Source organism: Hetaerina americana, unplaced genomic scaffold, assembly GCF_022747635.1.
Source record: "Hetaerina americana unplaced genomic scaffold, ioHetAmer1.1.p SCAF_7, whole genome shotgun sequence".
In the NCBI taxonomy this organism is placed as follows: Eukaryota; Metazoa; Arthropoda; class Insecta; order Odonata; family Calopterygidae; genus Hetaerina; species Hetaerina americana.
The window spans coordinates 50,465,676-50,479,456 of NW_027287316.1; the positions used below are offsets into that span (position 1 = coordinate 50,465,676).

General features: G+C 35.5%; 1 protein-coding gene across 1 annotated transcript; it reads left to right on the forward strand.

Annotated features, from left to right (window-relative positions):
* Positions 1–179: 179 nt before the first annotated feature.
* LOC139696956 (15-hydroxyprostaglandin dehydrogenase [NAD(+)]-like) lies at positions 180–13,478 on the forward strand. The gene is made up of 6 exons (XM_071595861.1): positions 180–600; positions 689–812; positions 883–989; positions 4,226–4,405; positions 9,415–9,569; positions 11,647–13,478. The coding sequence occupies exons 1-6, from the start codon at positions 508–510 to the stop codon at positions 11,759–11,761; spliced, it is 774 nt and encodes a 257-aa protein (XP_071451962.1). The 5' UTR covers positions 180–507; the 3' UTR covers positions 11,762–13,478.
* The last annotated feature ends 303 nt before the right edge of the window (positions 13,479–13,781 follow it).

The window sequence follows — 13,781 nt, forward strand, 5'->3', positions numbered from 1 at the left end:
TTTGGGTTGTGCAGCTTTGACCAAACATGGAGTATGTAATGAGAAAGTGGACAAAACTTAGCTGCCTCCAGTCTTCTCACAGTGCCTTTACTTCAAATAGCAGAGCCATCTGAAGTTACTCTCTCGGAATCGTGAAATAATGAATAATGAAAACAAGTGAGTGACGTTGAACATAACAAAGTCTGTTGCACGGGAAGTAAAGCCGTTAATTGTGAATGGACGCACTTTATACGATTAAAGTTAGTTTAAAGGAACATATTGTTGATGGGTAGTTATGCACGGTAGACTTTTCTGCTATTTCTCCTGGTGGTGAAAGTTCAGAAAATTTTCATTTAACTGAGTTTTAGTTGTAATTGGGCGTGGAGGGTGGCGCTTTGTTATTCGACGCCGTATTTGTTTCGGAATGAAGATATTTATTTCATACCAGCGGAATTTGTGAAAGAAGAATAGGTTTATCTAGTATGGTAACAATTTTGTCGTGAGAGGGTTTCCGTACTGTGACTAAAAATGGACATTAAAAATAAGGTAGCTTTAGTCACTGGAGGAGCTGCAGGCATCGGACGTGCCTATTGTGAGGAATTATTGAAAAATGGCGCTAAGGTTGTTAACGTTTAATCTCCTTTAATTAATGTCATTGACGAAACAAATAGTTAGTCTGCTTCTAACTGAATATTTTTTCTGGTTAAAGGTTTCCGTTTGCGATATAAACTCAGATGCCGGGGAAGAAGTTGTCCATCAACTCTCTGGGAAGTACGGAAAAGATAATGTAATATTTTGCTCATGCGACGTTACCGATTACCCTCAATATGAAGGTGAGTCTGATAATTTTTGCTACTTCCCGCAATATATCTAATTACTTAATGCACGTCTTTTTGTTTACAGAATCCTTTCAAACAACCGTTAACGTATTCGGCGGACTCGACATTGTAATCAATAATGCTGGGATAATGAATGACAGGTTCTGGGAGCTGGAAGTAGACGTAAATTTGGTGAGTTCCCGCATCTTAAGAGCCTCGGATGTGCCTTGAGTCATCTAATGATTTTGTCGTGATTATTACTGTCGCTGTATGTAGAAATAAGCCTACGTAAAAGTGTTTGTATGTAGCTGGTAACCTTGCTATGTCAAATCAGAAAAATTTCCAACTTTAATTATTATAATTGGATAAGTATTCTAAATGCATGTAATCAGTTCTCAGTGCTGTTATAGCTTTGGTATGCCTCTGCGGGTAATTTATTCATTTTTTAATTTTTGTTCCTTAATGTGTATATTCTAAAAAGTAATGTTGGACCCATTATCAAGCCTTATTCGTTGATGTCTTAGAAGTGATTGTGCTCTACTATTTAAACCAAATGTCAGGAATGTATTGAGTATTATGCCATAGAAAAAAGAAATACTTTAACTAATTATCCTGCAACGAATACCATGTGCGAGAATTGCATATAGTCGTCCTTGTGGCATCGAGTTTAAAAAACATTTGCAAATTGCCTTTGAAAAAATCTTTCAACAAGGTCAGGATTGCATTTCCATGCCATTCTAATGGTTGAATATAATGGCTTGCCTGATATTATGTTGAAATGTTTTTCTAAAGTGAAGTCTAATTTTGACATTTAAGCTAGTTTCTTCATTACTTGTAATTGGGTGCCATTTCTCTGTGAAGGAAATTCCTTCTGTATGCTGGAAGGGGTTTTGGGCTACACATCAATTCAAGCTGGGAACACATTATAATGTTGAAAAATGTCACTTCCTATGTGAGAGCAGTGCAACTCTTTGGCTGGCTTAGATATGGTTTATTGTTTGACCACCGTATTCCATTGTTATGTTATGAGTAGAAAATCACTCCTATTATTCAGGTCCAGATGATGCCTCCAATGGCTTCTCTCTAAATTCAAACCATATAATTTCCTTCATAGAGCAGCGCTTCCTGGGAAATCTTGAATACTCAAGGAAATGGCCTGGCCTAACACTCTGAATTTCATCTTCTGTTAGGCTTGCATAACTACGAAAGAAGATGTAATATCACTGATCACAGGAACTTAATTGTTAGTAAATGTCTAACTGCATAATCTGATGGCATATTTCCTTAGAAAATCCCACAGACCCCTTACTCTATTTAGTATATCTTAGATTAATTATATGACAAAAAGTGTTCTTACTTTATAATTCCCTGTATTTATTTCTACCTGATAACTTCAGGTATTGTTATCACTCTATCTAATGGCTAAATTTATGTGGTTCTGTTTTTGTTTTCTTAAACCTGGCCAACTGCATAACTCAAAGAACTGACAGAGCTTTAGAATTTCCAACACCTCTCTATGAGGTGCTACTTTCAAAACAACATTCAGAGCTACTTTTTGAAATATAATGCTATTGCTTGCTATTTGTCTTTATTAAGGGGTGAGATGATATGATTTATTGAAGCACTTCATGGTCTGCATTGCCAAATGATCTTTCTAACCGTATGATTTTGCTCTCTCTCTACCCTCCTCATGGGAGAAATAGATTTAAAAGATACAGCTGCTCTTGGGCACAGGAGCGTATGGAGTTTAAACAAAAAAGACCTTTGTTTGTTGGCACAGAATATGTTAAATTATACATGAGAAATTACTACTCCATATGGATTTATTCTTGTGTCTTTACATTTAGGTTAAGTTAGCTGATGGAGTAGCCAAGGTTTTCCCATTTCTTTGCTGCTTTCATCATTACTCTCTATTAAATCACGACAACAGGGATCGTCTCTCTGCTAGGCTGTGGAATACAGTCAATTGCCTTTACATTTCCATGACTCATCACTGATCACATTTAATTAACAAGTAATTAGTGCACAGTGTGTTCTGTGTAAAAGTATGTGCTCTGGAAAGGGCACCACTTATCTAGGAAGCACTGCATCTGAGGAGCATCGCAAACACAATGAAGATCCCAGAGAAAGAGCTACTGAAGTTCAATCTCCATTCCAATCGAATGCTATGGTCCTTCTGAATCGCATGGGTGAAAGCTCTCTGTTTCAGCCTCTCTCTCTCTAAAACCAAATGCTGTTTTGAACAAAGTTTATTTATTGCATTGCAAGCCATTCTACGTATGTAGAAAGAAACATTCAGCAACCCTTTCTTCTTCTCATAGTTTCTATTCACCCAGTAATTTTTTATATTACTATTTATTCTTCAACTCAGCATCCATAACCCTAACTTGAGTGGCTATACTTATCAAAACCTCCTCTAAATTGCTATGTGAGGTATTATTTTAGGCCTCAATTTAGTGACATCAGTAGGGGAATGGATGATAGGAAAATTAATGGCCTGTAGTATGAGAGATAGAGTAGGCTTTAAAAACAAAGTGGATCCTCATGAAAAATTTGCTCTGCTAACTATTCTCTCATGTGTGCGATTCAATAATGCTTCTTACCTGCGGAGTATCAGAATTGAATCTCAATTCTTTAAATTGAAACTGATATAAGCCATGTAACCTCGCAGTTTGCATTTTCTGTGCATGTTACTTGTTAAGGGGAAACCTATGTGAAGGCATGCTCTCACCAAGTTCAGAAATATATACTTACATATTTATTCATCATACTTTTTATAGTCATTTCTGATGTGATTCAACCAATATAAAACAGAATCCAGTACATGCCTACTATGTATAAAGGGTTTACTGCACACTTTTTTAGCATCTTGTATAGCACTTGTAGTACATTCTTGTTATTTCATCATTTTTCTTTAATCCTTTTAAAGTCCAACTAATTTGAATTTATTGGCAATCTTGTAATAATATGCCTGGTGATGCCTAAAGACAAGATGTCCAGTCATAGAGTAGATCAAATCACTAGCTATCCAAATTAGACCTGTAGGTAAGAAAGTATCCATAGAATTCAATGCAATTTCATTGCCACTTTTAAGGATTTCAGAAACTTGTCTGATATTAAACACGAGGAAGAAATTGAAGCATGGCACTGTGATCTTTCATAGCTCTTTCTCCTGTTAATTGTAATCTGGCAATTCTCCTCACTTTTAAAAGTAAATTATGGCTGAAAAATGAAATCTGATTACAATTTTGTTCCTTAATTCCTGTGAAATGCATTTTCTGGTTCTCTTTGAAAAGTGGGAAATAGTGTAACATTCACATTTAGTAAATGCTCTTTTAAGGATAGATATTCTAACTAGTAACAAATGTGAGCGGCATAAATTATTGTAATGCCACAAAATTAAAATAACCAGATTTATTTTTTTTAAGAATGGTGCCATTCGAGGAACATTGCTTGCTCTGAAGTTCATGGGCAAAGACCGCAATGCCTCTGGTCGAGGTGGAGTTGTGATCAACACTGGCTCAAATGTAGGAATCAGGCCATATGTGAGTGTGCCAATTTATACAGCCACAAAACATGCATTAATTGGCCTGACACGCTCATTTGGGGTATGTACTTTAGTCTCTTTTGACTTCATAGAAATAAATAAAAGAATCAGTCTAGTGTAATTTTCCAGCATTATAAAAGTAGTAATATTGCATGAGTGATTTAATTCATGGGGACTCTTCTCTAGGCATATCCCTCACAGTGGATTAGCACTGTTTCATAATGCTCTCAACTAAAAAAAGTCCTGCCATCCAACAGAGTGTATTTTTAGGTTTAAATTGATGTAGACAATAATTATTTTTCTAATTTCACATTTATTTGGTCGACTTTTCAAATTTATAGATCTTCAAGGAGAGGTGTTGAGATTTGTGGATTTATTTCGAATAAAACAAACCGTACATTTGTCAGTCACACTACAATTTTTATTATTTTTGAGTTATGATATATTTCCAAAACTAAGGCGTAACAAAAAGTACTTGCACTAATACCAGCCGAAAATATTATATTGTTATTACCAAGTTGTAAACATTTTCAATTCTTCTTTTAAGAACAAAAGACAAAATAAATTGAACTCTTTGTGTATGAAAAAGAACATATCCAATCTCATTTTTAAACAATATTACTGAAGTTCCAAGATCAAACATTTCTTCTAGGTATAAATTTACATCTCATTGTCTGTAATTGACCTAGCCAGTCATTCAGGATTGAGAATAATCTTGAAAAACTCCTGAAAAAAAACAAAAATTATTATTTTATGGAAAATAGTAAGTGGAAAAATATGTAAAAATTAAAAACATATTTTCTTTGTTTGGATATTAACTCAAACTTGTTTGGATATTAACTGTATGGTCACTCCTCCCAGCTTAACACAAGTTGTTAAGGGAGGTTGCTGGAAGGTGTGACCACAGGTTAGTATGAATTCCAACAATTATTTTGTAAGTAGCAGCTTTTAATGTGTTATGTAATCTGCAAGAAGGTGAAGAATTATGTATCACAATTGTTAATATTGAATATGAACATTTGTGTAGTTAGTAAGGCTGTGTGCTACAAAACAGCTGTGTACTTTCTGCTGCAGTATGTTTGAGCCTTAATCATTGGGCACTTCTCTGGGTGAGAATACCATGGTAGATTCCATTATGGATAGGAAAAGGCTATAAACTTATTTCAGTTGATATGACTTGAGAAATGATACACAAATAAAATATATTCTATTGTTTCAGGCTTCACTTTGTGGAAGTATTTAATATCCATTACTAAAAAGAAAGAAAGACTCATACTTTTCCACAGATTTAAATCTGTGGAAAAGTACGAGTGGTAGTCTTTCTTTCTTTTTAGTACTGGACAAATAAAATACTTCGATGCTCTTTGAAAGAAAAAAAGATTGCACCGTTTCAATAATGTCAAACTCATTTCTTGACTTATTCACTACTATACATCTTTATGACCACATATCATTCAGAGCAGGAAACCCCAATACAGCATGGAAAGTGAACAGCTTGTGTATGGCATGCATCTAATGTGAGATCGTCGTCATCTTCTAAAGGCTTGTAACATCCCTTGTCGTTGCTGCCATTAGTCTCTCTCTGTTGTTTTTCTTTTCAGTGCCTTGTGTGTTGTTAATCTCATATTTTTATATCATCTATAAATTTCTTTCTTGGCCTTCCTCTTAATTTTTTTCCTATTATTTTCCCCTGCATTATATTTTCCAGGAAGTCTTCATCACAGAATGTCCAACAAATTTAATTTTCCTTTTCTCCCTCTCTTTTATTAGATTCCTTTTCTCTTTAATTTCTCTCAATACTTCTCTGTTGATTTTTTTGTCCGTCCTTCTATTTATCCTCCTCCAAATCCACATTTCCAGTGCTTCCAACCAAGCCTTTTCCTTCTTTCCCAATGTCCAAGTTTCACATCCGTGTAATAATGTGCACCAAATAAATGTTTTCGCAAAGTACTTACTTATTTCCACTTTCATGAAGTTATTTCGTAAAAGATCCTTTTTATTTTCTTATACCTTATTTTCCAAGGCTATCCTTCTTTTCACTGCAGAGGTGTATGTGTTGTTGTTGTCTCCAAAGGTAGCTGAACTCTTCTTATTGACTTATCCTTGATTCCCTTATCATTAAATCTATGGGGGTGGGGATTCTGTCCTGTTTCTAGATTATTATACAGTTGGTTTTCTTCTTATTTATTTTCAGTTTCCATTTTTCCAATGCTGTGTACAGAGTTTTGAGCATTTTATTCATATTTTTGGCTAATTCTGCCAAGGTCGCGACATCATCTGCAAATCTAATGCAGTGTATCTTCCATCCATTTATCTCTTTACCATTTGTCTTCGGGATCGAGATGGTGTGGTGGCGAACGTACTGGCTTCCCATTCAGGGTTTGAATCCCAGTGGCGGCAGATATTTTTCAGTGGTATCTTGATCCCAACTTAAGGTGATTTGTGGAGGGCACTTTGAGTGAGTATGCCATCAATTGAATGGGACCTCAAGCTGCAGACTCCGTGGCACTTTTCGTTTAGAGTTAGCTAATGCCGATGCTGGGTTTCTCTTTTCAAAAAGAAATACTTAGTTATTCCACATATATTTTATTAAACACGACCTAGGTTTCGGCTTACAAAGTCATCATCTGGTCGCTGTCTTTGCAAGTCGAAACCTAGGTCGTGTTTAATAAAATATGTGTTTGTGGAATATGTGGAACGACTAAGTATTTCTTTTCGTAATGAATCACTTTCACAAAGTGACACCTGAAACCATTCTGGGTATCTCTCAACCCTTAATCCTTTCCTGCCCATCTCTAATGGTGCAAATGACCTCAGCTGTCAGTCGCCTCCCCTAAATACTACTTTTACTGCCATTTGTCTTTACTTCTCTGTCTCAATAGCCTCTTGAATATATTGGTAAATTAGGTATGGCAAAAGTGGACATCCTTGTTTACTCCTTCTCTGATCTTAGGTTTTTCTATCCCTTTGCTTCTATTAAAGTGCTGTGGTTCTGGTAGAGCTGAAATATAAGCTTCCTGTCTATGTAGTCTATTCCTTCTCTCCTCATGGTTTTTAACATAAGTTTCCAATCTACAGTATCGAAGGCTTTCTCCAAACCAAAGAGCGTTAGAAAAATTTCCTGTTCATTTCTAGACTTCTCTCTTGGATGAAGCGCAGTACCAGGATAGCACCTCTTGTTCATTTATCTTCCTGGAAGCTAAATTGATCTTCACAAACATTTTCCTCAGCTTTCTTTTTGTTTCTGTTCCGTACTGTAAGTAAAAGAACTTAAGAAGCATGTGACAGAATAGCAATTGTTCTGTAATTCATGCACTCAATTGCTTCCCCTGCTATTGGTATCATAATAGTTTTGCTGTTAACAAGGTGTTCTGGTATCTCATCATTTTAATAATATTCTAGCACTATTATTAAGAATCTTTCTTTCATTTTCTTTTCCAAGTTTTTTGATATCTCAGCTGGTACATTATCCACGCCGGTTGGTTTTCCAGCATTCAACTTTTGAAGAGCTTGCTCATACATAACTTCTTCGTGATTCCTCTCCTTTTCTGCTCTACATTTGTGTAATATCTTATTCTTTACTCTCTTGTAATCTTCCATATCCTTCTTTGCTCTTAGCTAATTTCTATTCTCAATTAGGTTTAAAATTTCCTCTGCCATCCAAGGTTTCCGAGCTTCAAGTTTCCTCCCACCCAGGATTTATCTGCAACTCCTACTATACCCAAAAATGAGGGGATCAGGAAGGTACAGTGGCTAATGTAAAGGCTTCCCACCGAGAGGGCCTGGGTTAGGCGGCATCAAATATTTTTCTGGGGGTATCTCAATCCCTACTTGAGGTGCTGTGTGGCGGGCACTTTGAGCAAGCCGTCCGTCGGATGGGACATTAAGCTGCGGACCCCATGGTGCCTTTCAACAAGAGTAGGCTAATGCTGACATCAGTTTTCTCTCCTACCTTCCTTTTTTCATCCATCCTTAATGGTGCAAATGACCTTAGTGGTTGGTTGCCTCCCATAAAAACTACTACTAACAAAAGTGTAAAAAGACATGCCCTTAAGCCTCAAAGTCACAATCGCTTCTGAGCTAATTAGTTGATGATATGTGGGTATTCTGGACATAGGGTTCCATTTGATAAAAGCTATTCACATGTTTCTTCAATTGCAAAGGTTTCCTTAACGAGTTAAGTACCTGTTTGCAGTGTCAGGCCATGCCAGTTCTACATTAGTGTTTAACTTTTGGAATGAAAAAATGTGAATTGTATTGTTGTAAATGTTTCAGAAGGGAAACTTTATGAAGCCAATATTTAAGTTTAGGTTTGTGTATTGAATTTTTAGTTAGATTCAAGGAGTTAGTAATGAGCTCATAATTCCTTAATTCCTGAATTAGCTTTCAAAAATTAGCTTGAAAAGTTTTTCCCATTTGAAAAATATAAATGGAATATTTCAGGCTCTTTTTCACTGGAAAACAGTTATTGGTTCATTGGTTTAGTGCATGGTAACTTTATAAAGTAATGCCTGGATTAAGTTACGCATAAATTCATTCTTGGAAGCAGTGTTAATATTCATGATCTTGAGTTTTATTGTGTACAATGATGCATAATTTACTCTAGATTTGGTTATGGTTAGCAGCAATTTTAGAGAGTATTGGGCAATGCCCGGGGTTGAGTGCTCAGATCTCTATTCACAATAATGAAACATGCTCATTCTCGATATTTACTTAAAAGGGGGCCTTTAAGTTGCATTTATCCAAAATTCTACGTTGAAAATCCCAAGCTGGATCTAACCATGAATTACATGTGTAGTTGTAAATGGAATGTTTCTTCTTATGCAATTGCTCATACTGTAAATAGTTTATCTTTTACATTATGGTCAGTAAAGGAGATGTACTATAGAAGTGTATACACCTGTTATTACATCTTAAATTAATGAATTTACAGTAGCCTTTAGAATTGACTTGCTCTAGAAATCTATCTAAAATGTTTCAATTTTTGTCTGGGAAACAGAAATATTGGGAAAGTATGTTCAATACTGTCTCATAAGAGTGCCACTCAAGCCAAATGATTTTTCCCAACAGGATGCATATCATGTTAATCTGACTGGTGTGAAAGTTATTGCCCTCTGCCCTGGTGCCACTGACACTGCTCTGGTGACTGACGTGAAGAAACAGTTGCTATCTTCAGAATATGAAAAAGCTTGGCAGAGAGATACTGCATCATCTATCGTTCAAAAGTAAGATTTTCTTTTTTTTCAATTGTTCCCGGTTTAACTTTGTGGAAGTTCATGTTCATTAAATGAAAAACGCAATGTATATTTCCACTGTTCTTTATTCTCGTACAACTAGTTTTTACCACTTGTTTCCCCTCTTTCTCCCCCTTCTCTCACCCTCCCTTTCTCTTCCTCATGAATGGTATATAAATGGACCGCGACTTGATTAATTTGTGCCTGATGATGGTGCCTAAGCGTCGAAACTAGCTGTATGCGAATAAAGAGCAGTGGAAATATTCATTTTGTTCTTCATTTAATGTAATATTTTCTTCTCGAATAAGGAAAATTTTCCTTCTTACAAAGTGGACCCTGGTGGCAATTTCACATTATTGGTCTATTATTTAGTATTATTATTCACCCCCCATATTTAAGTCTCCCGATTTCATGGAGTTATTGGCCAAATGTCATCTGTCAATGAGAAATAGGTTTTCATGTTAACCATCAGAATTAATACCATTAGTTTGTTGTAGTTTTTCTTTACTTTGATTTTAGCATTCAGAATGCTGGATATCCTGTAATACCTGTTTATGTACACCATATTAGTTTGACTATCAAACACACTTGACTGATTGATTTGATAGAGAAGGGAGAGCCAACATTTTCTGACTCTAATACCTGTGCGAGGGTCGCTATGAAAGTTTTGAGACGGACTGTTTAGTTGCAGTAAAGTTTATGTTGCAGCCTATTATTGCCTTTCCAAGAAAGCAGGTTGACCTGGGCTTCCTTTTTTAGTAACATGGGCAAGTTGCAACTTGCTCGGCTTATCACTATTGCTTATTGGTCTTTCTTCGTTTCTGTTTACACGGTATGCAGGTGTTGTGAGAATGGAGCAGGCAAGAGAGCACTTTTGAGCAATTATACTTTATGACTTTAAGTGGTTTAAATGAATCTGAAAGCCTTAATCGGGTGCAGCAGGCCTTTGGTAACCTTCCTCCTTCCCGTGCGATAGTTTTTCAGTGGTTTTAAGAGTTTAGGAGAGATCAAACTTTGTTGAAAGACAAGGAGAGGGGAAGGCATTCGGCAACTGCAGTGACTGAGGTAAACATCGCTGCTGTGGAAAACGTTGTGTGTGAAAACAATAGTCTGACATTTGAGGATATTTAATCGTCACTACAGATTGCATCATTGGCAGTTTCCAAAATCCCGCACAAAAATCGTTGAGTCAGGAAAGTTGCATTGCGTTGGGTGCCTCACACTTTGACAGAGGCCAAGAAGTGCATCTGTGTTGAATGGTGCAAAGAAATGTTGAAAAGATTTGACAGGCAACTCTAGGTGTAGGCATAGGACTCTAGGTTTCTTATGTAGTGGCTAGTGACAAAACGTTTATCAGTTTGATCCTGAACATAAGTGCCAGCTGACTGTATGGATTTTTCCCGATGGACATCCACCAACTAAAGTGAAGTGGCCTTGAAGCATAGGAAAGAAATGGTAGATAACAGTAAGTCTACCAAAAGTTTTCGGAAAGCTTCAAGAACATCAGCTGAAGACAGGACTGTGGGGAATTGTCCTGCACCATGACAATGCATCTGCTCACACAACCAATCTTACAATTTAGTTCCTGGAGTCCACAGGGTTTAAACTAAAGGCTCACCCATCAGTCCTGATCTGCTCCCGTGTGATGAAGAAGACTTGGAAGCCTACAAAAGTAAACTTTCAGCACAACAGGGGCAAATGAGTGGAAAAACTGTTTTGAGGATTGGTTTATGAGAAGGCAGAAATAATAGAACGTCATGGCGAGTATTTTGAAAAAAATTTAGTGATCAAAATTATTTAAAGTTTCTTAGTTTTTCAGTATCTCAAAACTTTTGTGGCAACCCTTGTAAATAACTGCACATTACTAAATTTAAATCACTATGTACTGGTAAATAGTAATATGATGGCAATTTGAAATTTATCACACTAAGGTTAATTTTCCTATCGTATAAATCACCCCCTTAACAGAGCAAAACACTAGCCATTTACTGGGTAGAGTCTTCCCTTAGTATGATTGCATGGCAGAAATTGCTTTGTTGCTGAATTTTTTTGCATCTTAATTTTCCAGGCCGGAACATGTTGCCAAAGCACTAATTCACGTAATGCAGAAGGCTGCCAGTGGATCAGTTTGGGCTGTGGATAATGGCCAGCCACCCAGGGAAGTTACCTTTCATTCTTCATAATTATCAAGCACTTACATACACACCTGCAGTAGGATTATGTGTTTGTGAATACCTGATACATATTTGCTTGTAAGCGTTAAGCCTGCTGGAACAAAATTGGCTAAGAAAACATATAATTAAAAATGCTTAATGTTTTTGAATGTTGGTACTGATTGTGTCTGAGCTATAAAGGAAGACTACTACATAGTACTTAATGCATTCCATTAATGAGTGATGCAGTTCTCTACCTAGCATTCTCATAAGTTATCCTGTGCATTTTGTGAAACAAATGTCTTGCTGAAGGTGGGAACAAACAGCTATGTCAAAGGATTTTGTTTCCTTGTTATCTGCCAACTTTTTGAATTGACTTTTAAATGCTGTTAATCCAACACGAAAGTATTTTTCTCATTTATCTCTCCCTTGAAATTTTATATATACTTGAAGTTAGAGTATAAATGATGTGTTATTGGGGCTTAAAAATTCTGTGGTTGATAGCTTTTTAGATTGATGTTGAGTATTTATTTGTTGGTAGATGCATTTATCGTAGCTTGAGAAATGAACTGGTTGTTTAAATGAGTTAAGTTTACAAGAAGCATTTACATTGTTTTTGTAGCTAAAGATTCTGTTGATGAAATAAATTTTCAGGTATCTAGCAAATTTAATCTGGTTAGTAGAAAGTAGTATCTTTGGAACTGTAAGATAAAATGAGTGGCTTTTGTGGAAGATTGTTATTTTATGAGTAAATTTTGCTCCTAGTCTTACATTATAATGTTGTATAATGTTTTTTGTTAGATTTTATGCAGCATTACCTATTTGGTGTTGTTTTAATGACTTTTGGCAAACTGTTATTTATTGAGTTACCTACCATGCAAATATTTTGCATGTATTAAAGACATAAGCATATTGCTTTATTTTGTGTAGTACTTTTATAATGTATAATGGTGAAGTACACAAAATGTTAGTTTGAGTGTTGTGATATATTTCTGACTAACTTATTCCTTGTTAGAGAAGGTGGGTTTGAGCTTTAGTTAGTATAAGTTAAAAGTATTCTAATGATTTTTTTACTATCTCAAGATACTGGTAAAGGAAAATTATAATAATTGTTGTCCAGCACAATATTTTCAACTATTCCAAATGGATCAGTCTTAAGGGAAAATACTCAAATGCACAAGGTCCATGTTTCAGTGTGCATATAGTCATATTGTTAATGGCCAACCTGAATGATGTACTTAAATAATATCTTACGCTTGAAAAAAATGTTTATATATAAACTGCAATTGTGCAATTGCCTTTTTGTAAACAATATACAATGTGCAAATTGGAATTATATTCGTAATTGTATTCTACCTAGCCAGCTATAATAATTAAAATGTCACTGGTGCATGGTAGTGGTTTTTTGCCTTGCTATATTAGTATTGTGCATTCATTCCTTTTGCTAAGCCATCATGTACCATTATCAAGGTTCATTCATTTCTTCATTTTGTTCAGTGATACATGCCAAAGACAAATTCCATTTGAACATAATCATTAAAAATTGATCTCTTAGTAAGTAGGTTGAACTGATGAGGCAAATGTATACTCAAAACATTGCTATGAGAACAAATTTTCTAGTCTCTAATTTTTTAATGTTTATGAGAAGAATTTATTGATTCTGTCTTATAGATTATTATAACAAAAGACCACTTTTCTATGCCATAAAGTTACTTCCGGTTTGTATTGGTAAGTCATAAATGTTAAGGGTTCAATAAAGTGCCACATGAATAAAATGTTTCAATCTTATTCTTTAATCTTACCCTTTCCTTTTGGTTGCATATATATTTCCTTGAGCTTCCTTTGATATGCTGGTAATAATTTGTCAAGTTATCTAGGTTTGTTCAAATGTGTCTGGTGTTATAAAGAACAAGAAAGTAATTTTTACCAACTATGTATTTGGGAAGTGATAATCCATTTCATGCAGTCAAATTATGATTTTTAAAATATCCTCTGCTTTCTAGGCAGCGATCTTTTTGTTAAGTCATCACAAAAATTTTCTACCCAGTTG

Bases quoted from the DNA above. Each gene is read 5' to 3' on its own strand.
- LOC139696956 (XM_071595861.1), top strand. From the start codon at position 508: ATGGACATTAAAAATAAGGTAGCTTTAGTCACTGGAGGAGCTGCAGGC. The intron at 813-882 runs GTGAGTCTGATA...TTTTGTTTACAG, and splicing joins CGATTACCCTCAATATGAAG to AATCCTTTCAAACAACCGTT. The intron at 9,570-11,646 runs GTAAGATTTTCT...TTAATTTTCCAG, and splicing joins GCATCATCTATCGTTCAAAA to GCCGGAACATGTTGCCAAAG.